The 25,817-nt window shown below is 55.0% G+C and overlaps 1 protein-coding gene across 1 annotated transcript; it reads right to left on the minus strand.

The window, feature by feature from the left end:
- Nucleotides 1–397: 397 nt before the first annotated feature.
- On the minus strand, nt 398–24,686 carry TMEM182 (transmembrane protein 182). Its single transcript, XM_078615386.1, has 6 exons — nt 24,434–24,686; nt 22,934–23,207; nt 10,993–11,149; nt 8,841–8,939; nt 2,357–2,494; nt 398–726 (listed from the first exon to the last, which is right to left on the minus strand). Exons 2-6 carry the CDS (start codon nt 23,117–23,119, stop codon nt 473–475), a joined length of 834 nt encoding a protein of 277 aa, XP_078471512.1. The 5' UTR covers nt 23,120–23,207; nt 24,434–24,686; the 3' UTR covers nt 398–472.
- Nucleotides 24,687–25,817: the final 1,131 nt, after the last annotated feature.

Genomic DNA, 25,817 nt, shown 5'->3' on the forward strand with positions numbered 1-25,817 from the left:
GAGGAGGGGGGGCAAGGGGTGGGAGGAGGGGGGGAGCAAGGGGTGGGAGGAGGGGGGGGGGGCACAGGGTGGGAGGAGAAAGGGGTGGGAGGAGGGAGGGGAAAGGGGTGGGAGGAGGGAGGGGGAAGGGGTGGGAGGAGGGGGGGAGCAAGGGGTGGGAGGAGGGGGGGAGCAAGGGGTGGGAGGAGGGGGGGGTAAGGGGTGGGAAGAGGGGGGGCAAGGGGTGGGAGGGGAAAGGGGTGGGAGGAGGAGGGGAGCAAGGGGTGGGAGGAGGGGGGAGCAAGGGGTGGGAGGAGAGGGGGGGGGGCGAGGGGTGGGAGGGGAAAGGGGTGGGAGGAGGAGGGGAGCAAGGGGTGGGAGGAGGAGGGGAGCAAGGGGTGGGAGGAGGGGGGGAGCAAGGGGTGGGAGGAGGGGGGAGCAAGGGGTGTGCTCCGTGGCAACCGCGGCGGTGGTGACGGCTGGTCACGCAGGCCTAGGACGTGTACGGGTAGCGGCACAGCGCTCTGCCAATGAGCAGGAAGAGCACTCCGGCCAGCACGGCCTGCGGCACGGCCAGCGCGGCCACGATGAACGACCAGCCATAGTGCGCCCCCACCGCGCCGTCGGGGCACGCGGAGCGTGCCGGAGGGGCCACGCCTCCCGCTTCTGCGGACACGTAGCCCTCCAGGGAGACCAGCGCCTCCAGCCACAGCACCAGCAGCAGCAGTACCAGCAGCAACAGCACCCCTGCTCCAGCGGGGGAGGGCGGGGGGAGACACGGGCGTGCACACACAACACACGAGTCGTGATCCACTCGGCCGTGAGAGGTCTCGGAGACTCTGCAGTGTCATTCACGCAAAGTGGATGGGACACATTCATGCAGTGGGTAGTGGATGGCAGGAGGAGATGCGTGTGAGTCAAGGCCGTAGCCATGGAGTCAACATTGGGGGGGACCAAATCTTCCAGGGGGTCTGGGGGTCCCCCCCCCCCAGAAAATAAATTTTAATTTGAAAACTAATTTCCTGTCTAAATTTTTTTTTTTTACTAACACATAGGATAGACTTTTTATTAATTTTTACAATAATGTCTAATAGTGTATTGTATTTATTACATTGCTCTGTTTTTTTTCTTTTTTCCCTTTTCTTGTTTCATTGTATGTAATGGCAGAGATTAGGGATTGATAAAGTACAACCATAACCACAATCATATAAACAGAAATCTATTGGATAGCAATATTTTATGGGAGACATTTTGAGCATATTTGAATATTGAGGGGGATGTGTCTCTCAATATATATTATAATTACGGCCTTGGTGAGAGTACCTGCGTGGAAAGAGCGGTAGTTTAGCGGTTAGCGCACTGCGATACGAACCCGGCTATCCGAGTTTGTTTCCCGCTCATGATCAACAACAGTGGCAAATATTTAAACCGGTCCAGGGCTTCCCCTAGGTCTACTCAGCCTCAAATGAGTACCTGGCGCTATGTGTAAACATTGCCAATAGGGAGACAAAGGCGGCCAGGCGTGATACTGACCACCCACCCCCTCTTGTGCCATACCGGCCTTCATAGGTTCTACTCGCTAACAGCACTTTCCCCAACAGTCTGTTAAAGCTATACGGGGGACCTTTGTCTTCTTGTCTTTGGGGTTGACATCAGACCCCAAGGCCACGTGTTTAATACTCACACGGGAATCCGCTCTGCTGGTGGATGCAGAGCCCCCCGCTGTGCGTGCCTTGCACAGCGGGGGGCTCCCGCGTGGACCCCTCTACGGGCACCTCGACACGCTGAGTGAGCGACTTGCAAGCGGAAGGATGCGAGTTCAAATCCTGGTTGGGGTGGGCGGTGGTTGACTCAGCCCATCATCCCTACCGCTGTGGTCGTTAAAATAGGTTCCGCTTTGTGGGGAAGTCAACAGCGGTTAGCCTATAGATTCGGCTCTCAGAATCATATATATTTAGACTGGAGTAGGAATCCGATAAGCTATGAAGTTCTTTTCACAGGATGTCCAGTAGGGGTGGGTCAGTAAGTTACAACAAGTCCTACGACGACTATTTTTTTTTTTACCAGGTAACACCCACTGAGCTACGAAGTGGCTTATCACGTGGACATTATCGCAGCCAAATACTCTAAATGCGCGTTTCTAAATGTGGAGGGAAAAACCGGAGGACCCGGAGAAAAGTCGGCACGACCATGGGGAGAGAGACACGCAAACTCCTAATATCGAGGCGTCAGGGTTGGGATTGAACCCATGACTTCCTGTATATCGGGCGAGGTAGTTAACATCTCGCCACCACTGCGCCCTGCAGGGCAACAACGCCTCCCATGCTGATTGAGCGACAGCGAACCGCTCGCTATGCCAGGCCAGCGGTGTCCTCACCAGCGGCGACAAAGATTCCGCCTGCCACCTTGTAGGCCAACGCGCTGTTCTTGGGAGAAGCGCAGATGGCGAGCAGCCCGGCAACCAACACCAGGCCCAGGGCCACGAGCAGCAGCACGGTCCACGACTGGCGCAGGGCTGCAGGGACACGCACACAGACAAAGGTCACCCGTGTAGCCTTTAACAGGCTGTAGGGGAAAGGGCTGTTAGCGAGCACCTATGAAGGCCAGGACAGCACACGAGGGGGTGGGTGGCCAACACCACGCCCGGCCGCATTTATCTCCCCAGTGGCGATGTCAAAACATCTCGCCAGGTACTCATTTGAGGCTGAGTGGACCAAAAGGAGGCCCAGGCCGGGTTCGTGGCGCGAACCGTCGCCGCCTCCCCCGCTCCACACACGCGCGGCGCTAGTGGCCCGCAGAGGGCACCTGGTGGCTCTCCACTTGCGCCCTGTGTGTGAGAGCAACACACGGCAGGGTGTCACCCCTCACTCCGTGTGTGGGGAGTAACACTCGGCAAGGTGTCACCCCTCACCCCGTGTGACTCTGTAGGGAAATACATTAGTGACCAAGGCTGCACATGGATCTTCTCCTCACTCTTCGCATATGGGTGGAGCCTGGAAATGCATGATCGGGATTGCTCGACGCATTCTCGACTCCATGTTGTGTGATGTCGGGTCCACACGGCTCTCTCACGAGGTCTTGACCACTCTCTTTGCCGAGGTCTCAGCCATAATTAATTCAAGATCCCTGATCCCCGTCTCAACCGACCCGGAGTCACCATTCATCTTGACTCCTGCTACACTTCTTACCCAGAAGACAGACGTGCTCACAGCACCCACCGAGGAGGTCAGCACTGCAGACCTCTACAGACGTCAATGGAGACAAGTGCAGAGCTTCGTCAACACGTTCTGGCATCGCTGGAAAAACGAGTACCTTGCGACACTCCAAGTGCGCAGCAAGTGGCAGTCGAACAGACCAGATATCCAAGGTGACCTCGTCCTACTGAAGGACAACCAAGCCAAACGGAATGAGTGGCCAATGGGCCACATCCTCAAGTCAATTCCCAGTGCTGATGGAAAAGTTCGAAAGGTCGAGGTTATGATAGCGAAGTAAGGTGTCGCAAGAACTTTCGTCAGGCCTATAGCTGAGACAGTACTACTTTACTCTCGCAAAGATTTGGACAAATAATTTGACCCGTTGAAGTTGTTACACATTTGTTTATGAGATAGAAAATAAATGGTGGTATCTCCTAGATACCAGACAGGGAGTGTTCTGCCTCACGGCAGGTGTTTTGCTCCACGGCAAGAGTGGGGGTGTGTGTACACAGGCATTTCCTGTTTTGAGGTTGAGATTGGTCACGTGAACGGGAAGTTACGATTTGACAGTCTTTCAACCACGAGGCTGGCGTCCGCCATTACACAGAGTTCAAAATGGTGCACACATTGCGTCCCAGTGAAGACAGCTGTAACTGTACATTGTGGGACTTTAAGAAGCATTGTCTGTAAGTTCGTTTATGTTTTTATAATATTGGGGATGTTGTTATAATGTTAGAACGACCGTTATAATGCTGTAACTGCCTTTATAATGCTGTTAAATTGTTATGATAAATACGAGGCCTAGTGAACAACGAAGCCTGCAACCTGCCTTATTGTGAATGTTACTTGTAATTTAATAAGTCGAGTCAGACTTGTACTCAAGTAACTATATTGCGATCTTGAGAGCAAGGATGGCGAAATGTCTCATCCATAGTTATATGTAGTGATGTACATTTGGGGTGCAGTGTGATGATTACACGATGTGCCTTTATTTAACACAGTAGCTTATTCTCTTGTATAGCTGTTCAGTACTTATGTAGGTGTCTAGTCCATTCAGGATTTAATGTTGAGTTTCAAGTTATCTAAGACAATGTTATGATGCTGTAGTGTTCATTCATTGTGTGTCTCTGTGTGTCTACGTGTCTGTGTGGCTGTGTGTGTGTCTGTGTGTCTCTGTGTGTGTCTGTGTGTCTATGAGTCTATGTGTGTGCGTGTCTATGTGTGTGTGTGTGTCCGGCAAAATAACCCCCTACCTCCTCGCGGTGCCGGACGGGCAACACTGTCGTGGACAGTGTTGTGGGGGGAGGGCCAATGCCCATTGGCCTCTCCCCTCATGGCGTCTGTGACCACCACAGTGGCTAAACGGGGGCTGTGGACGGGTGCGAGGGGCTGGTAACCCCTCCACCTTCAATTCATTACCACGAGACTACGAATTAAACATAAATATGTAACAAATAAGCTTGTGCCGGAGGCCCCGGGGGGGCGGAGCCAGGAGGTTGAATCTTCACCCTCGGGGCTCCTCCAGAAACAACGAAAAACCACTTCGTGTGGCCACATGGAATGTTCGAACGCTCACTGCGGAGGAGAGGCTGCCACTCCTTTGTCGGGAGCTGGACCGGTACCGCCTGGATCTCTGTGGCATTCAAGAGGTCCGGTGGACCGGTTCTGGCTCCTGCCACCATGAGGGGTGAACAGTCCTCCACTCGGGGCAGGAGACTGCCAAACAACAGGGTGTGGCTCTTCTTCTGAACAAAAGAATGAAGGGGGCGTGGGAGCGTGGCGACGAGGTGTGGGAAACTGTAAGCCCCAGAATACTTTGGGCTCGCCTTCCCATCAACCGGAGGCGAGGAGTGGTGGTCGTGGTTACTTATGCCCCCACAGAAGACGAACATCCGTGGAGGGATGCAGGCAAAGCCGATGAGTCAGATGCCTTCTATGACCTCCTGTCACAGGTGCTGGCTAAAGTGGCCACTCGGGACAGAGTCATCTTGTTGGGTGACTTCAATGCCTGAGTTGGTCATGATGCTGGTACCTGGTCTGGAGTGATTGGAAGGCATGGGCCAGATCAGCTCAATAACAACGGTAGGAGGCTGCTAGATTTTTGTGCAGCCCATGGGCTTGTAATTACCAACACGCTCTTCCGGCATCGGCGCATCCACATAACATCATGGATGCATGCCGGGTCCAAGCAAGAACATCTGCTGGACTATATAGTGACGGACCAGCGGATGCGAGCCCATGTCCTTGACACCAGGACCTACCGTGGAGCTGATCTGCCCTCTGACCATCGACTAGTCATCTGTAAGATGCGCCTGCCATTCTTCCACTCCGGTGGTGGGTGTACACCCAGGACCCCATTCCAACCAAAAGTGGCCTGGTTTCAATTAGCTGATGAAAGTTGCAAGCGAGAATTTCATCATCGCTTGCAGCTGGGGTTGGCATCGTCCCCCACTCCTCCTGATGTCGAGGGTAAATGGGCGAGGTTTAGGACTGTGACTCATGCAGCTGCAATGGCTGCCTTGGGTACGCGGTCCAGACCTCCCCAGAAAACCTGGCTGACAGAGGAGGTGTTCAGGTTAGTTGAGAAAAAGCGACAGGCCCACTCTCATTGGCTACAGCATCCCACGTCAGAGAATGAGGAGGTTTACCGCACCCTTCGCTCGGAGGTTCGAAGAGCCGTAAGGCACTGCAAGGATGGGTGGTGGTCGCGGGTTGCTGAGGAGATGGAGTCTGCCTCAGTGGCCCGTGATCACAAATCACTATTTAATTCCATTAAAAAAGTAACCTGCAGCGCCACACCTATTACCATCATTAGGGGAAAAAACGGTGATCCAATCTCCGACCCCCAGGAACAGGTTTGCAGATTTGCTGAGCATTTCTGTGAGGTCCTGGGGGAGGGGAAATCCCTCAGCCTAGAAAACATCATGGCACAAAGTGGGGATAACCCTGCTGAGGCTGCGGTGCCTCAAATAGTGGAAGAGGTCACCCCCTGTGAGTGGCTGGCTGAGGTGTCATCTGTTGAGGAAGTACTGAAGGCGATCCGGAGTCTGAGACCAGGAAAGGCACCGGGCAGAGATGATCTCCCAAGCGAAATGCTCAGGGTGGGTGGCGTTTGTGCACAGACTGCCCTATATGACATCATAACAACAGTCTGGACCACTGGACGGGTTCCGCAGGATTGGAAGGATGCCCTGGTGGTCCCCCTCTTTAAGAAGGGGGAGCGCACAGACTGTAACAACTACAGGGGCATCTCACTCCTCAGTGTGCCGGGAAAGGTCCTGGCAAGGATTATTCAACATCGCCTTGCTAGGCACGCTGAGGAGAGGCTTGCGGAGCCCCAATGCGGTTTCAGGAAAGGGCAGTCCTGCACAGATGCCATATTTTCTGCCCGTCTGCTACAGCAGAGGTATAGGGAATTCCAACAAAACCTACATCTCTGCTTTATTGACCTGGTCAAGGCCTATGATACCATCAGTAGGCCTGGGCTCTGGGTTGTTCTTCATGCTTTCAGAGTCCCTGACCCTCTGCTCACGATCATTAAGGACCTTCATGATGGTGAGCGGGCCCAGGTAAAACTACGTGGCCGGGAGTCAGAGCCTTTCCCTGTACACCTTGGGGTGTGACAGGGATGTCCTCTGGCTCCAACATTATTTAACATCTATTTTGACCGCGTAGTTCGTGAAGCCTTCAATAACTGTACCGGGGGAATTTCCATTTGGTACAGATATAATGGGAGGCTGATCGATGCCTGGGTGCGATCATGGGATGGCTCCCTATTGGTCAACCACGTTATGTATGCCGATGATTTGGTAATAGCTGCTCATTCAGAAGAGGAGTTGGAGACGCTGCTGCTGAGACTGGAGCGTGCCACTAAGAGGTAGGGCCTTACCATCAGCCCCACCAAAACTAAGCACCTGCCTGGGTATTTTGTACCATCGGACACTCCACCCCCACAACTCCCAATCGGTGATGGGGCAGTAGTGGAGAGAGTGGAGAGTTTCCCATACCTGGGCAGTGTGCTTATGACCGGCTCCAGTTTAACAGCAGAGGTCTCACTCCGAATCAGTCGAGCGGCAATATCTTTCCATCGGTTGCGTAACACTGTGTGGAAGCTACCTGGTCTGTCACTCCGCACGAAGCTTCAGGTCTTCTTGGCCACAGTCATTCCCTCCCTTCTCTACGCTTGCGAAACGTGGACCCCCCTAATGGAGCATCTTTGCCAGTTGGAAACATTTAGGCTGGCCTGCCTACGATCTATCCTGGGTTTAACCAGGCTGGATTGTGTGAGGAGCTCACAAATCCTTGAAAGATCTGGGCAAAGTCCCATTGGTGAGCTCCTCCGGGAGGCAAGGCTGCGTTGGCTGGGTCATGTAGCCCGCATGCCCAGCCACCGCATGCCTAAACAGCTTTTGTTCGGCCGGATCGAGGGGGCTAAACGGGCCCGGCACGGGCTAGAGAAGAGATGGAGTGATGTGGTACAGGAGGACGTGGAGCTGAGTGGATTTGCCGATGACTGGTACCAGCGGTGTCAAGATCGGCCTCTGTGGAGGAGGCTCGTGAAGGACGCTACTGGGCAGTTGGAGGCAGTCGCCCTCCAACAACAACGGAGGGCGGAGGAGCGACGCTCACAACAACGAGCGGAGCGCCGGGTGGATAAAGCACAGAAAGTTGGTACAGTAGGGGGCACAGGTGGTGCATCTTGGTCATCTCGGTCAGTCGACCTGTGGCACCTGGATCTGCCCCGTGACCTCCTGCCAGCGGGCGTTCGACACTTCACGTGGCCTCAAGGTGCACATGGCCTGGCACAAGTGTCGTGGTGACGTCACCGCCACTTAGTGGCGAATGGCGGTTGTTGTTGTTGTTGTTGTGTGTGTCTATGTGTCTCTCTGTATGTGTCTCTGTGTGCCTATGTGTCTGTGTGTGTGTCTATGTGTCTGTGTGTGTTCTCTCTGTGTGTGTCTATGTGTCTGTGTGTGTGTTCTCTCTCTCCCTGTTCTGGGTGTAGAGTCTCTGCGTGTGGAGTCTCTGTATGTCTATGTGTCTGTGTGTGTGTCTCTGTGTGTGTTGTCTGTGTGTCTCTGTGTGTGTCTGTGTGTCTATGTGTCTGTGTGTGTCTGTGTGTGTGTTCTCTCCCTCACTGTTCTGCGTGGGTTTCCTCCGGGGTCTCCGGTTTCCTCCCATAAGATAAAATAATAATAAAAGTTACATACAACGTAACCGGTATTGGCCAAACATGCCAATGCTGAAACATTATAATGTAAATTAACTAAATTGCAAAAATGTCAACCCTTACGGTTTACTCCGTATTCTTGTATAAAGAAATTGAGTTTTTTAGGTCCATATGGCGTACAGGCCTTTCAATATGGGACTTTTTTGTGTTTCTCCCATGTGATGGGACTTTGTAGATGAACGTTGAGATTTATTAGGACACGGGGTGATCAATCATGTTTGAATTGGTCTGTAATAAGGTAGGCACTGATAAGGGGTTGACAGTTATGTAATTGGGATTGCACAGCAGCAGCAGCATCAACATCACTACCCCCTGCAAAAAAACATGGCAGGACCCGCCTGAAAAAGAGTCTTGAGACTCGGCGAGGATTTTTCTGGACAAGCCAGCAGAATAATAATAATAATATTCCTGCATTGTTGCCTTTGAGCAGCACTCACCGAACAGCTCGTGGCTGTCAGACGTCGAGTTTCCCTGCAACGCTTGGTCCGGCAGGGGGAAGAGGCGTGAGGGTGAACAGTTCTTCCTCCCGTGGGGGGCTGTGGGGAGAGGGGGGGGGACACGGACACGAAAGCGGGAATCGTACAGCTGTAGACCCCCAGAGAGTATTCCATCACCCCCTCTCATCCGGGGCCACGGGGGGTGGGTGGGAGGTTTTATGGGACGCGGAGTCCGTGGGGGGACAGCTCGCGCGCGTCAGCAGGGCTCCACGGGGTCAACTTTCGTTCCCAGGGGCCGAACGAGAAACTTCCCAGCGTGGAGGGAGGGCGGGGCTTTGAGGTGGTCCAAGAATTCCAAGCTTTTTAAAACGGGTCCCCCTACATGAATAAAATATACTGACGCATTCAATTAATTTCTTCTGGTGAATGTCAATAAAATGCAAATGCTTGGGGGTGGTCTGAAGGAATCGGGGGGGGGACGATCGATTCCCCCCTCTCCCCGCCGCGGGTCCCTTGGATCCACTACTCACAGCACGAGCATTGCGGTCGCGCGCCCCCACGACTCACAGCGTTGTGCGGCGAGCGGTTGCGCAGTTGTTGGTGCACAGCTCTATGTAGGGCGATCGTAAACCCGGCGAACCGAGTTCAGCTCCTGTTTCGTGGCCGATGTCAGTGAGCGGTTTCACTTTAAATCGAGGACCCGATGGTTGCCGACTGCACGTCGCCACGGTGGCGAGATGTTAACTACCTCGCCTGGTATACAAGAGGTCGTGATTTCGATCCCGACCCTGACGCCTGTTATTTGGATTTTGCATGTCTCTCTCATCGTGGTCGCGTGGATTTTTACATCCGGGCCTTCCGGTTTTTCCCTCCATATTCAGAAGCACGCGTTTAGAGTATTTGGCTGCTATACATGTACACGTGACGAGCCACTTCGTTGATCTGTCATTTGTGATGGCCAGGTCGCTTCTTACCTGGTAAAATAAAAAAAAAATCGCTTAAATAATAAAAAAAATATCCCAGAGCTGCGAGTGGAGTGAGGTGAATACTCTCTCGGGTTCACGTTCATTCTAGAACGGTGCAATTGTTATTCCCTGGGGGTGGCACTATCCGCCAGTAAATGTGGAATGTTGGGCCCAACGTTGGACACAACGTTGGTTCAAAGGTACCAACCAACCAACGCTTTACTGGGATGGCCGGATATCTAACCTACAAGCGGAAGTAAGTCGCGAGTTCACAACCTGGTGCAGGGGTCGAATCAGCCCATCATCAATCTGACGTTGATAAAAATGAGTACCATTTCGCATAAGTCTGCAGTAGCCGTCCGGTATAGTTTTTCGTCCCATCATAGGAATATGGAATTCCCAGCACCTGAGATGCAGCACGGCCCAATACTCACTCTTACAGATTGGGTGGCATGAGGCACGCTGTTCTGCGACAGAGCCACCCACGAGCTGATTAATATTAATTGCGTCTTTGCTTGCTGTCATGAAACAGATTAAACAGATTATCTTTATTAGCGCTTCTCATTTTCATAATTACAATATTTTGATTGCAGTGGAAGGCATCTGAGATGCAACACAACTCTAAACAAGTAAAGAGTCGACAAGACGTGATGTGCCGTGATGATGTCCCATGCGACTTGGTGGCAGGGGGACATTCCAGCGAGGGCGCTCAATCGCGATGCTGGATCGGGGGAGTCGTGCCACAGCTGCTGGGCTCGCTCGCCCTGGACGGCCGTGTCTCATTGACCCCCCCCCCCCCCACACATACAGCTGTGCAACAACAAACCCCAACCTCTCAGACAGTTCATCCGAAGCTGCTTCTTCGCACAAACGCCCCGTGACATGACGGAGCCGCCGAGGCGAGCGTGTGCGTCCGCGCTGCGTGGGGGGCGCGACCCCGCCGCCAACACCGCCCGGCTGACGCTGCGACAGCCGCCACAGCTCTTGTTGCACGTGAGACGACATGACGACGAGGAGGAGGTGGAGGAGAAGGTGGCGGTGGTGGTGATACCCGTGCACCACGTGGGTGGGGGGCTCTCTGTGATTCGCTCCATAGCGACCAGACTCGGCAATTCAGCACCCCCCCCTCCCCCCCGTGGCGAGTGCACGGGCGGGCCGAGGTGCGGGGGAACTGGCGGTGGACTCACCCAGCCAGAAGTTCCAGAGGCTGCCGCGGTTGTCCTCCCCCGAGATCCAGCAGCGGAAGAAGAAGCCCTCGTGGAGGAAGAAGGCGTCGCGGTGCTCCTCAGCGCCCTGCTGCTGCCCGCCAGCACCGCCCGTGGTCTCCGCACTCAGCGCCGCATCCTGCAGAGAGATCGGCAGCAGCAGCGGCGGCCGCTCGCTGGGCGAGTGCGGGCACTTGGCCCCACGCCACGGGAACCCCCCACGTCAGGGGAACCCCCCCCGCCCCCCCCCCCCAGGTCTCGAGTTGGTTTCGTGCGACCCAGGTGAGAACTCAAAACGACCACAGCGTGAGTCTAATTCGTGAGAGTTGAGCTGGGTCACCACGATGATGAAGGCAATCACGTGACAAAAAGAAAGACCAAGTACGGCAATGAAGCGAATGGATATGAGAACAACAACAAACACAGCCAAATAGAATTCAGAGCCAAAGCAAGAACATTGAAATCAACCGAAAAACAATTGCATTGCAGAATAAATTGAAAACGAGGCACAATCGGAGTCCTAACAACATTCCCGGCAACAAAGATGGCTCATGAGTAAAATGAAGTTGTAGAAACATCGCAATGGATTCGGGTGATTACTGCGCTGGTGAGTAAACAGACAAGAATGTGACAGCATAAGTTCTTTATGATGACTTTGATAGCAGTCTGATACTTAAGATATCCATCCAGTACGTGGGCAGCGTGTCAGGGTTCACGGAGGGGTCGTTAGCAAGCCGTACATCTGGAACACAGAGCACCTCCTGCTATTCCAACTGAACTATTAAACTAGTTTTATTTACCAGGCAAGGCCCACTGAGCGATGTAGCTCCTTTTCAGAAGTGGCCTGACCACAAATGGTAGCCCAGTGAAGTGGCTTATCACGTAGACATTTAGAGCAGCCAAATACTGTGGCGAGATGTTAACTACCTGCTACCCGAGGCCCTGCTGTCCGAACGAGGTTACACCAGGCCCTGCCGTCTGTACGAGATCGCACCTGGCCCTGCGTGCGCCGCGTGCCCCTCATAGCGGGCACGCCGCGCCCGCGCCAGACTGGCACCGACCAGCCCACGGTCGCAACCCGAGACCCCCCCCCCCCCCCCACGCACGGGAGCACGCGCGTCTCACGGAGCAGGGCTCCCAGAAGGGGCCTCGCTGCGAGAGCTGGGCTCTTGTCAACAGCTCATGATGCTGGGTGTCAACTACATTGAAACGTCGTGCAGATTTGTCAAAAACGTAGCTTTCTCTTCAACATTACTCCCGCGGTTCGCTGAAAAAAAGTATCAATTGGTACATTTGCCCTCGTGACGACTTGATTTGATAGGCTCAGTCGGGTGGTGGAGGGTTATTGTTAAAACATTGATCTTATACCTTCAGGATCGAATAAAAAACAAATGCTTTATGAAAAATTATTTGTGAATTATGAAATTATGAAATCATATAATTGGCATACCGTCAATTGCAGTTTCTAAAGCAACCGTTTAATGGGGGAAAACATTTTTTGTTTATAACTTTAATTCCTGAGTTGTATGATTTCATGAAAATGTTGTCAGGGTTATGTCCACGACCACCTGCCGAGCCCTCGCGTCGCCAACGGAGGTGTCCAGGGCCTCCAATGCTGCCACGGGCGCGCTGGGCTTGGTGGGGAGTTGCCACCTGTCCTGGTTTTCCCGGACGTTGTTGCTATGCGATGCACTTCTAAATCTACATTGAAAACTAATTTCTTTAGAACTGAATTTTTGTGTTTAGCTTGTTGTCCTTCCCCCCGCACCTCCGATTAGCACGGTTGGTTACATAGGGTGCGAAAGAAGTTTCTACATACATACATTGTTGAGGTGGCTACTTGTCCTTGGACATCTGTGAGTCTTCCGAGGACATTAAAAGTCCCGGTATTGTCATTTAAATATAAAAAACAATATTACACTACTAGGTAGATCTCCCCACGTTCTGGCATTGTGAAATATTCCTCTTCCCACGACACGCCATGGGTTTTTTGTTGTTGTACCTCGGAGGTTTCAAACCCGATCCGTGTGGGTTAGAGGTCAGGGCCTCATCTTGCTCAGGGAATACCGCGAGTTCCCAGGATGTGAGCTATCGCATGGCGCTGTCACGCAGATCGATGGCCCCCTGCACGGCGCCACGTGCATCCCCGTATCTCTGCTCATGGTCAGAGGCTTCTGGTGCAGAAAAAAGTCCGCGAGCCAAGAAGGCAACACCCATGCTAATGTAATGTAGTAACTCGGCGGGAGACGACTTCACGGGTAACACACTCTTTATTTCACCAAACTCGTTCACAGGTGACTAACACCTACTTTGTATCTCGGGTGACAAACACCCACTTAGTATCTCGGGTGACAAACACCCACTTAGTATCTCGGGTGACAAACACCCACTTAGCTACTTGGCGACTAACGCCCACTGAGCTACTCGGATGACCAACATCCACTTAGTATCTCGGGTGACAAACACCCACTTAGCTACTCGGCGACTAACGCCACTGAGCTACTCGGATGACCAACATCCACTTAGCTACTCGGCGACTAACGCCACTGAGCTACTCGGGACACTCCCTGCCCGGGGTATCCGTCTCGACTGTGGGTCCCCAGCCCGACCCACGGGGGCGTCGGACCCCGGGTCCCACAGCCTCGCCTCCGAGCCACACAGGGCCCCGGTCCCCACAAGGACGGCGGGACTAGGGGTCTCGGGGCACTAGGTCTTCAGCTCCGTCTTCGGGTCTTCAACTGGGTAACTCTTTTCGAGTGCTCTCGCGCGTCCCCCTTTATACCCCACCTGCGGACGTCGCTGCGAGCACCCACTTATTCGACCAATCGCTGGGCGCTGGCTACGATCCTCTTTTCCCACATCTCATCGTGCCTCACCACCCACGCCGCGCCGCCCCGTCATCTGTCACTCCCGGCGCGCGCGTCCACACCACGCCCACAACGCGTGCCCAACCCCGCACCCCGCGCCGCCCCGTGATCCATCACTGTCACAGTCGGCGCACGTCAATACCACCACTACATCACCCCCTACCACATAGCTCGCAGCCGACCCGGCTGCTATAAAAATATACAAACCGCCCTGTGTGCCCCGTAACACAACACAACAACAAGAACAACAACTAACGTAACAACACAACACGACGCGAACACTACCATCCGCAACCATCAACCAATGCCACCGCGACAATAGAACAATATATACAAACCGGCGAGTGACAATAGCAATGTGTATGCAGAAAGGAAAATAAATGGACAAAATTTTTTTTTTTTTTCGACTCGTGCGGTGTCCCCTTCTTTCCGAGCGTCCCTACAATGGGACAATACCCCGGCAGAGGGGAACACCGGGCGAGCTCGGTGTAGAGAAAAAAACGTCTTCATGAAAATTGTTGAGCCCTAGCCCGAGTCCGCCTTGCCGGTCCGTCGTACGGCACCAGACGCGGTTGAACGTCCGGTGGTGCCGGCGGTTCAGGAAGACATCGGCCAGGCATCGAGGACCCGTGCGTGCCCCGGGGTTCAGGCTCCCGACGGTCAGCAGCCGTCAAGCCCGAGGCACCTGGGGGTGGGTCAGGTGGAGACACGTGAGGATCAGCCTGCGACACCTCCCTCCCCGAGTCGACGGTCACATCACACGCCCGGTCGTCACGGCACAGAACGGGGTCACACGGTGCCGCATAGGGCTTCAGTCGGGAGGGGTGCACATACCAACGGCGTTTCCCCCATTTAATCTGTATACTCTGGGGTCGTGCAACCCGCACAATTTCCACCGGTCCCCTCCAAGGTCTCAACAACTTGGGGGACGTAGCCAACGGTGCATGTGGACAATGCAGCCAGGCCTTATCGCCCGGTTTCCAATCATGCGTATGCACCCTCCGCTCATGCAATCTCTCGTTCGCAATTTGCCGCGACCGCGAATTCAACCTCGCCGCCTCCCGCGCTTCAGTCAATTTGGCGATATTAAATTTGATGTGGTCTGCCAATTTAGATTTTGCACGTGGCTGGGAAATCCCCAGTTGGACGTCCATGGCCGGATCGGCCTCCCGCCCATACATAAGAAAAAATGGGGAAAACCCCGTCGCCGCATGAGGGGCCATTCGATAGGCCGCGAGTACCCCCGGCACCTGTAAGTCCCAATCAACCTGATCGTCGCAGACCTGTTGGCACAACATAGACGTAATCGTCCTGTTCAGACGCTCAACCATCCCGTCAGTCTGCGGGTGGTAGGGGGAAGTACGCACTTTCTTTGTACCCAACAGGTCGCACACCTCGCGCAACAAAACGCTCGAAAAATTCTTTCCTTGATCCGTCAGCAAGCGTTCGGGGGCGCCCTTGTCCAAAACATAACCCTGGACAAAGGCGTCCGCCACCGCCGCAGCCGACTGGTTGGCGAGCGGCCATGCCATAGGCCATCGGGTGAAGTATTCCACGCCAACCAGCAGGAACCTATTTCCCCTTGGTGTAGCCGGAAAGGGCCCCAAGATGTCCAACGCTACCAATTCGTTTATACGCGAAACCTGAATGGATTGCAGCGGTGGATTAGCTGCCAATGGTGGCGGTTTCCTTTTGGCGCACCCTACGCATCCCTTAAGAATATTCGCCACGTCGTTACCCATCCCCGGCCAATAATAGTCTCGCTGGATTAGGGCGAGCGTTTTGTGAAAACCCAGATGCATGAGCCGTTCATGAGCTGCCAGAACAACCCTACCCCGCATAGCAACAGGCACAATGAGCACGTGACGCCGGGACATGTTGTCCCACTTCATCAAAAGGCCCTGTCTGCACACCCAGGAACCGACCCGCGCCTCCCCTAGCTCGGGAGCGCCAACTTTCCGACGTAGCGTAAGTAGGGAGCTGTCGGACATCTGGAGACGGCCCCACTCAACGAGGGGCAACGACAACAGCGAATCCCTCCCCGTGGGGGCGTCCTCTCCCGGGGTGTCAGAGGCGGCGAGCGCAACTCCCGGGGTGCCGGCGACCGGGGGTTTGCACCGCGCCGATCCCAACAAACATGTGCAGTCCGTGCACGGAGGCAACCGCGACAAGGCGTCCGCATTTGAGTGTCGCAATCCCTTGCGGTAAATCGTCGTGAATTGGTAGTCCTGAAGGACTTCCAACCATCGGGACAATTGGCCCGATGGCTGTGCCACGCGCATAGCGTATTGTAGAGCCGCATGGTCCGTACGGACCGTAAAATGACGGCCGTAAAGATACGGCCTGAATTGCTGTGTAAAAAACACAATCGCTAACAATTCACGACGAGTTACGCAATAGCGTTGTTCGGCGGGGGAAAGAACTCTACTACCGTAGGCGACCACCCGTTCAACCCCCCCGACCACCTGTGAGAGCACCCCCCCGATACCCGTGTTGCTGGCGTCTGTGTCAAGCAAAAACGGTTGTGTGAAATCGGGGTAACACAAGGGGGGAGCCTGCACCAAGGCGTCACGAAGGGAGCAGAACGCAGCCTCCTCTTCCGCCCCCCAGTGAAACCTCACACCCTTAGCCGTCAAAGCGTGCAGGGGCCTGGCTATGGTGGCAAATTGCTTGACAAAACGACGGTAATAGGAGGCGAAACCAATGAAACTGCGAACCTCCGTGACCGAGGTTGGCGTTGGCCATGAGCTGACGCAATGCGTCTTAGCAGGGTCCGTCGAGATCCCTGAACGACTCACGATATGGCCCAAATACCTGACCGATTCCCGAAGCAGAAAACATTTAGCCGGTTTAAATTTAAGCTTAGCGGAACGCATCCTGAGGAACACCGCTCTCAGTCGCTGGAGGTGCTCCTCGAAAGTCCGACTAAAGACGATGATATCGTCGAGATAAATCAAACAGGTATCCCATTGGAGGCCCGACAAAACCAATTCCATGAGTCTCTGGAACGTGGCGGGAGCGGAATGTAAGCCCATGGGCAAACGGTTGAATTCAAATAGGCCACCAGGTGTCCGGAAAGCAGTTTTAGGTTTAGACTCGTTATCGAGTGGCAATTGCCAAAATCCAGAAAGCAGATCGAGTGTGGAAAAAAACTGTGCTCCCGCCAAGGCATCCAGCGACTCATCCATCCTGGGGAGCGGATACGCATCCGCCATCGAGATTTTGTTTAAGCGGCGGAAATCGACACAAAACCGCAAGGACCCATCCTGTTTCTTTACTAGAACAATAGGAGCACCCCACGGACTAGAAGAGGGCGAAATGATATCGGCCGCCAACATATCATTAACCGCCGATTGCACATGTTCCTTCTCGGCTGGGCTGAGCCGGAAGGGATTCTGACGAATAGGGGCCGCGTCCCCTGTAGCTATGTGGTGGCGCAACAGGTCAGTGCAGCCGATATCGTACTTATGTTTGCTGAACACATCAGCAAACTCGAGTAGCAACCCCCTCAATGCTCCCAATTGCACCTCGGACAAGTTAGCAGAACCGGCACACAACGAGTCCAACCACTCAGTCCCCTCATCACTTGGAGGATGCGACTTGACAGTGAAATCTGCTTGAGCCACGAGCCGTTCCTCAACGGGTAGCGGCGCGGCGTGAGCCAGCACCGTTCCCTGCGCAATTACGGCCGGCCGCGACCCCGTATTCAGGACCATTACGAACGGCTCACTGTCCCCTCTCACCATGGTTTGAGCAACCGCTAAGTCGAGGCCCCTTCTGGCCCTGTTAGACGGCCCCAACAGCACCCCCTGTGCCTCCGCACCCACCTCGAGTGGCTTCCTGAACCGAAGGGGTACTAACATTTGCGATCCCGGGGGCACCCGTACAGTGTGAGTTGCCAGCGCCTGCACCGTCGCACAAACCGTGCGCATTTTTGTAGGGCCCGTCAAGAACGCAACCCGCCGACCTGACGGAAGCTCTATGCAGGCCTGATCTATAAGAATTTTGATGGGCATTTTGGACAAAAAGTCCGTACCTAGCAAACAGGGAACGGCCAGCGATGATGATACAAAAATAGGGCCCGCCAATTTGATGTCACCAATGCAAATAGTCGCCCGAATCTGGCCGATGATCCCCAGGGATCCCCCATTCGCCGCATAAAATGGCACGTCTACTGGCAGAAGGGGTCTACTTTGGACGGGAAGAATGTTATAAATAAGGTCCGAGATGATGGTGGCCGACGCACCCGTGTCAACAAGCACCCGGACCTCAACCCCGTCAATGAACCCCGTTACCACGGACGACCCGGCCGACGCAGCCACGATCCTGTGGGCCAATTCGGACCACTCGACTGCTTGCGGGCCGCGTACGGACCCCCCTCGCCGAAATGAACCCCCGGCACCCAGCCGCGAACCCCCCACCGCCAAGCGGCGACCCGAATGTGCCGTGTTTGTGGACCGAACGTGTGAGGTGCCGCGACTTGCCGGGTTTTGTTGGGATGACTTGTGGCCCTGGTCGTCGTCCCGACGTGGTCCTGTGGCGCGCTGACGCGGGGCCCGGCACCCGGCTGCGACGTGACCCCGAAGGCCGCAGTTGTAGCAGACGACGGACGTCGTAGGTTTCGGTTGCTCCAGCTTGCGGGGTGAACGTGTGGGCGAACGACCTCCCGTTCTCCACTCCCCCGGACGCGATGCAGCGAAGGCCTGCTCCTGATCCGCAGCTGGCTGAGGTTCGGCGATCGTGGCGGCCAGTGCCGCGTTCCCCGCCCATTTGCAGACGACCCCCGGCTTGCGTTTGAGGACCTCGTACGCGTGAATGCTCGTGGCGATCGCCAGGGAGCAGATATCCATCTCGTCCGCCACATTGATGGGGACCCCCAACTCGTGGGCCAACGCCAGCAGCTGCTCCGTCACCATGGCGTCCTTCCCCTCCTTATCCATGCGGGGAAAAGCTGCGTCCGCCAAGGCGAGTAGTGCCGTGCGATAGGCGAGCGTCGTTTCTCCAGCCACCTTCCGCCGATCGTAGAACTGGTGGCGACACGTGGAGGGCGGCCCGAACACCTTCGCCATCAGGTGTAGTGCGGCCTGGAGCGTAGAGCGGGACGACCTTGCAGCAGATGTGAAGGCTGCAAGCGCGTCGTCGTCAAGCATCGCTGGCAACGCACGCAGGGCAGTGGTGTCGGACCACCCCGACATCTCCTGATGAGCGAGGAACCTTCGTTGGAAGGCTCCCCAGTCGCCCCCATCCGCCTTGAACGCCGACAGCGCGGGCAATCTTTGCTGGAGGACCCGATCGTCGTCGACGTCGGAGAGATTTTCCCGCGCTCCGCTGTAGTTGTGTAAAATGTCGGCTCGGTTGTCAGGCGCAAAATGGAGAGCTCCGGCGCGCGCTGATGACGTGGGCTGCGCTGAGCGGAGGTGTCCGGCCACGTGGCGTCCGTCTTTCCCGCCAATCGGTGGCGGCCCCCCAAAAACGGCGGCAACTTCCAGACTTTTGGCGCGAAGCGCCTTTTGGCGGGATTCCTCCAACGTCGCTTCCTCCACCAACCCCGCAGCCGTTTTTCCGCTCGCCGGAACGGAGATGTCGGCCAAGACAGCGGCGGCGGCGAGTAGCAACTCCGCCAACCGGGAGTGCGCGTCTTGGAGGCTGGTGTCGGAGGCAAGCGGAGCGTCGGCCATCTCCGCGAAGGGCTGCATCGGCGGCAACTCCTCGTCCTCTCCTCCCGAGGTTGGTGTCCCCGGTACGCCGTCGTCTTCCCGACCTCGCTCGTGGGTACGGGTAGTCTTCCTCGTGTCCATTCTTCTTGAAGACAGGTTCACTTCTGACGCCAGTTGTAATGTAGTAACTCGGCGGGAGACGACTTCACGGGTAACACACTCTTTATTTCACCAAACTCGTTCACAGGTGACTAACACCTACTTTGTATCTCGGGTGACAAACACCCACTTAGTATCTCGGGTGACAAACACCCACTTAGTATCTCGGGTGACAAACACCCACTTAGCTACTTGGCGACTAACGCCCACTGAGCTACTCGGATGACCAACATCCACTTAGTATCTCGGGTGACAAACACCCACTTAGCTACTCGGCGACTAACGCCACTGAGCTACTCGGATGACCAACATCCACTTAGCTACTCGGCGACTAACGCCACTGAGCTACTCGGGACACTCCCTGCCCGGGGTATCCGTCTCGACTGTGGGTCCCCAGCCCGACCCACGGGGGCGTCGGACCCCGGGTCCCACAGCCTCGCCTCCGAGCCACACAGGGCCCCGGTCCCCACAAGGACGGCGGGACTAGGGGTCTCGGGGCACTAGGTCTTCAGCTCCGTCTTCGGGTCTTCAACTGGGTAACTCTTTTCGAGTGCTCTCGCGCGTCCCCCTTTATACCCCACCTGCGGACGTCGCTGCGAGCACCCACTTATTCGACCAATCGCTGGGCGCTGGCTACGATCCTCTTTTCCCACATCTCATCGTGCCTCACCACCCACGCCGCGCCGCCCCGTCATCTGTCACTCCCGGCGCGCGCGTCCACACCACGCCCACAACGCGTGCCCAACCCCGCACCCCGCGCCGCCCCGTGATCCATCACTGTCACAGTCGGCGCACGTCAATACCACCACTACACTAACATGGCCACTGTTCGTGATGTCATCGCTCCGTGTGTCGTTCAGCCAGTCCCAGCCCGAGGTAACTCGCTGACCCGCCCGTACTGGACATCTGTGATGAAGAGCTTTATAGCTGATCAGATTCCTCCGCAAGTCCAAGTAAAGATTCTGATTCTAAAGTTCAGTCAGTTAAAACATTCTAGATATAGCGTTCAGTTGACATTAGGACTACACGGCTTGATTGTTCACCGCTGAGGAGAGAGGTATCGGGCGAGGCGTTCTATTTCCAGACGACCTTGCGAGGGTATCCCCCATGGTACGAGCAGAGGGATGCAGACGCAAGGCTGCAGGCAGGTGGCGGAAGGGGTTTTCCCAAACATTTTGAGCCGACGGTAGCCACTCCACCAGGCACTGTGATGATTCTTTCCGGCGGATATCTCATGATCAACAATTAGCCGGATGGTACACTGTAATAGGGGTGTATAAACCGATAAACGTTAATTTGATTGACGACGATGCGTTATTGCGTTCGTTAAGAATTAACAAATTCTTGTCAGTTGACGTCTAGTTTGTTCCGTTATTACGTTTTTTTTCCCCGCTATTAAAATCCCAAATTAATATTTTTTGGGTGGGAAAAAAAAGCTAAATACCATAGAGTAAATGCACGTTGTGTGGTTTGTCTGCGTGTGCATTGTATACGGTTCCAGGCTGTTTGCCTAGCCGCTGCGTATTGTCGCCTCACCGCTCATTGTATGAACTGTGTATGTTGAACTTCTTTCGCCCCATATGCAGCCAACCGTGTTAATCGGAGGTGCAGGGGAAGGATAACAAACTAAACGAAAAAATCAGTTCTAAAGACCTAACTAGAAAACTATAGACAGACATACAAGCAGACAGAACAAGGACACAGAGAGAGGACACATATCGGCACAGAGAGAGGGGTCGTTTCTGTGACGGTCCCTTAAATATAGAGAGGGGGGGCGGGGACGGAGAGAGGGAGGGGGCAGAGAAAATTAGCATATCAATGAGTGGACGGCAACGTGTTGCTGCTGCGCAAGTAAGATGACGACGTGGCACGGCACGCAAGCTTGAAAATTAGGAGAAAGGCACACTAAAATTAAATAACCTCGCAAAATATCGAAATGTGATGTAATGCAACACAGAGAGTCGGTCAACACACAATTAACGCATAGCCTGGTTGATTACGTATTTCAAAGATTGCTAAGTTAGAATTTAAGTGTGAAAATTCCAAAGAGAGGACACAGGCAGAGAGAACAAATAGCCAGAAAGAGAAAAAAGATAAGCTTAAAACTTCCCCGTAGAAGTGGTTCAATCTTAATTTTGGAGCTTTCGTGACTGCAGGAATTATTCTTTGGTTCTTTCGGTTAAGTCACGTCTAAAGATAAAATAATAAATTAAAATAATAGCGACGTTAATAGCGACGACGGCAGCAGCCAGAAGCCGCTGCTGTGAGGATGTCGACCAGAGTTTACAGACCAAGGCGCGGAGATCAGCCTGCGGTTCGTTGACCACGCGGCTCCGTCCCTTGTCCTTACACGATTATGATTCTTCGTTTATTTGTGGTTAAGGCCAGGGCCGTCCGTGGGGGGGAAGGGGGGGGGGGGGCAGGGAAAATCCCACCGTGTGGGCCCCCCCTATGCATTCAAATTAAAGCGGAAGTATGACATCTTACACCGTGATGTTGAAGCACGGGGGGGGGGGGGGGGCAAGCGCGGGGCCCGGGGCGGTCAGCCCCAGATTCGCCGTACCCTAGGGACGCAGGCCACGCAGTGATCTTGTCACTTTGGTGTCGTTAAGACCTTCTGACACCCGACACGGCCAAGACAAAGTCAACTGTACAAGCATTTAACGACGCGCCAATCGTTATTGATTCAGAACAAAACATTTCCAGGATCTTTATTCTGACTTCCTAGACCGTGCGCTGAAGATGCTGGACACAGTTCTACGCTGAGCGTCGCGCATCTAAATCGCTGCTTTATCTTGCCGTGAGGATCGTTCTTCAGCTCACCCGGCGAGCGGGCTGAAGCAATCATTAGCGTTGGCGCGCTGAATACTTGCACACCACGTGACAATTCAATTTGGCTGTGTCGAGTAGTGGAGGGTCTCAATGACACGGGCACACTGACACACGGACACACGGACGCACTGACGCACTGACACACGGACACACGTGCACACTGACATACGGACACACGGACACACAGACACACGTGCACACTGACACACTGACACACGTGCACACGTGCACAATGACACACTGACACACGTGCACACAGACACACTGACACACGTGCACACTGACACACGTGCACACTGACACACTGACACACGTGCACACGGACACACTGACACACGTGCACACTGACACACGTGCACACTGACACACGGACACACGAACAGTCGGGGGCCGCTGGGAGCCACTGACCGTGGGCGCCGCGGCGATGGCGACGGCCGTCGCGTTGGGCCCGGGCGGCGCGGGGCAGAGTTTGGTGACGAGCAGCCAATAGTCGGTGCCGAACGCCAGCAGGGCGAAGAAGGCCGCCCCCGCCGCAAGCAGCGCGGCGATGAACGTGGCGACGCTGAAGCTCACCGTGGCAGCTCCCCTCCCCATCGTGGTGCTCCCGATCGGCGTTGGCGGCGGCGGCGGCGGTGATTCCGATCACACAGGGGGACAACCACCACGGTGGCGATTCCTCTTCCTAGTTGTCATCGTTTGGAAAGGAGAATGAGTCGTCGTGTTTGATGAGAATGATTCGTGATTGATAAGAATGATTCGTGATTGATAAGAATGAGTCGTGATTGATAAGAATGCGTTGTGGTTGATAAGAATGAGTTGAGTTTGTTAAGAATGAGTTGTGAATGAGTTGAGGTGTCAAGGGGAGCGCTTGCCTCATCGCATCTCAACACAGTTAGAAGGGGGCACCCCCAGTGGCAGCTGTCCCAACAGACGCGTACAGACACCACATCAGCCACAAAGCCATCGTTCTCGGGCTCAGCTCACAGTATTGAAGTGCTCCGTGCCATCCGCTCACTTATCACGCCACTGATTTGTGCCAAATATCTCAATGCAGCACCCTCGTGAAAATGAGTCTTGAGACTCGGTGTTATTTTCCCCCCTCCCCGAGATCAACCCACGATGGCGATTGCTGCCGGTATAAATACTTCAAATCTAGAATAAAATACTTTGGTTTGAGACGTGAAGCTCACGGTGCACGCGTTACACGATTTGTTGGTGCCCGCCTGGTCCCGGCAGCCACTGGAGGCGCTCCCGTTCACCGCGACCATCCACTGCTGGACGAGGAGGCGGGGGGGGGGGGTGACCATACTTCACCACGCTGGTCAGTGCGGGTTGGTGAAGCTAATCGGCGAGCACAGACGTATTTGGAGCACAGTAGATCCCTCTGCTACCCACATTGCCCAGCAGCAACAGCAGCAGCAGCCTATAACACCTGGTATTAAATGCATGTTGGTCACCCATACACGCTTAGCTTCCGCTCAGACGCTTTCTGGGTGATGTTGTTGGTTATAGGCTAATGTGAGATGCATAGTCGAGTAAACAACAAGACGAGCAGATGAGTGAGGCGCAGAGTGAACGACTTCCCCACAGAGTGGTACTCAAATTTAATGACCCCGGAGAGAGGGACGATGATGCGCTGAGCCGCCCCCACAGCCAAGGTTTGAACTTGCAACCTCCCAAATGCGCGCCGCTCGCTCGACCGCTGAGCCACGCCACGAGTACAACACCTCGACACATTCATCAGCAACAGTAGGCGACGTTTCGGCCAATGGACCCTTATTCATAGCGCACAGTTGATTCTCTGTTCACCAGGCTACGAAGGAATGGGGGTCCCGTCCACTCTCCGCCACAGCCCCCCCCCCCCCACACGCGCGCCCCGCGGCGCAGGCCAGGGAGCTCCACACGCACCTGCAGTGGCCGAGGAGCTCCGCGTGCCTCCTGAGTTGTGGCCGCCGCGTCCTCCTCTCGCGGGGCTGCGCGAGCCGCCTGGAGCGTTTCAGATGTCGCGGAGCCGAGGATGAGGGGCTGTGGTGAGGATGGCGAGGCCTGGCTGACTCGGGGTGAGGCTGACACGGGGTCTGGCTGTCACGGGGTGAGAGTGGCGATGCTGGTGAGGCTGCGAGTCGTGGTCGAGGTGGGGCCGCTATTTTGGGACTGGTGGCGGGCGGGTGGTCGGGGCGAGCCGCTGGGGTACCTGGCATGCAGCAGCAGCAGCGGTGGCGACTCCCTCCGCACTCTCCCCACTTCCCCACAGCCAAACTTGGACTTAAACTCCGAGAGGGAGAGGGAGGGAGCCGCCACGGAGCCCTCGCAGCCGGGCAGTGCAGAACGCCGCCACCCCAGTCAGCATGCCAGCGGTGGCCCAACGTTGGTATGTGGTTGGAACCGTTGGATTAACGTGGTGCCAACGTCGGCTCAACGTTGCCAACGTTGGCCCAATGTCGGTACAACTCTCCGTGTTTACCGGGACATTTCTCTTCCAATTGTCACGCTACACGTGTGTGTAGCAGTGTCACACTACACGTGTGTGTAGCAGTGTCACACTACACGTGTGTGTAGCAGTGACACACTACACGTGTGTGTGTGGCAGTGACACACTACACGTGTGTGTGTGGCAGTGACACACTACACGTGTGTGTGTGGCAGTGACACACTACACGTGTGTGTGTGTGGCAGTGACACACTACACGTGTGTGTGTGTGGCAGTGACACACTACACGTGTGTGTGTGTGGCAGTGACACACTACACGTGTGTGTGGCAGTGACACACTACACGTGTGTGTGTGGCAGTGACACACTACACGTGTGTGTGTGGCAGTGACACACTACACGTGTGTGTGTGGCAGTGACACACTACACGTGTGTGTGTGTAGCAGTGACACACTACACGTGTGTGTGTGTGGCAGTGTCACACTACACGTGTGTGTGTGGCAGTGTCACACTACACGTGTGTGTGTGGCAGTGACACACTACACGTGTGTGTGTGGCAGTGACACACTACACGTGTGTGTGTGTAGCAGTGTCACACTACACGGGTGTGTGTGTGGCAGTGACACACTACACGTGTGTGTGTGTGGCAGTGTCACACTACACGTGTGTGTGTGTGGCAGTGACACACTACACGTGTGTGTGTAGCAGTGTCACACTACACGTGTGTGTGTGTGTGTAGCAGTGTCACACTACACGTGTGTGTGTGTGGCAGTGTCACACTACACGTGTGTGTGTGTGGCAGTGACACACTACACGTGTGTGTGTGTGGCAGTGACACACTACACGTGTGTGTGTGTAGCAG

The sequence above is a fragment of the Lampetra planeri genome, chromosome 47, assembly GCF_965212315.1.
Source record: "Lampetra planeri chromosome 47, kcLamPlan1.2.h2, whole genome shotgun sequence".
NCBI lineage: Eukaryota > Metazoa > Chordata > Hyperoartia > Petromyzontiformes > Petromyzontidae > Lampetra > Lampetra planeri.

Coding starts and splice junctions, on each gene's coding strand:
- TMEM182 (XM_078615386.1), bottom strand. CDS start 23,119: ATGGGGAGGGGAGCTGCCACGGTGAGCTTCAGCGTCGCCACGTTCATC. Junction 11,150..22,933: donor CCATCGCCGCGGCGCCCACG/GTCAGTGGCTCC, acceptor ATCTCTCTGCAG/GATGCGGCGCTGAGTGCGGA. Junction 2,495..8,840: donor TGACAGCCACGAGCTGTTCG/GTGAGTGCTGCT, acceptor GTGTCCCTGCAG/CCCTGCGCCAGTCGTGGACC.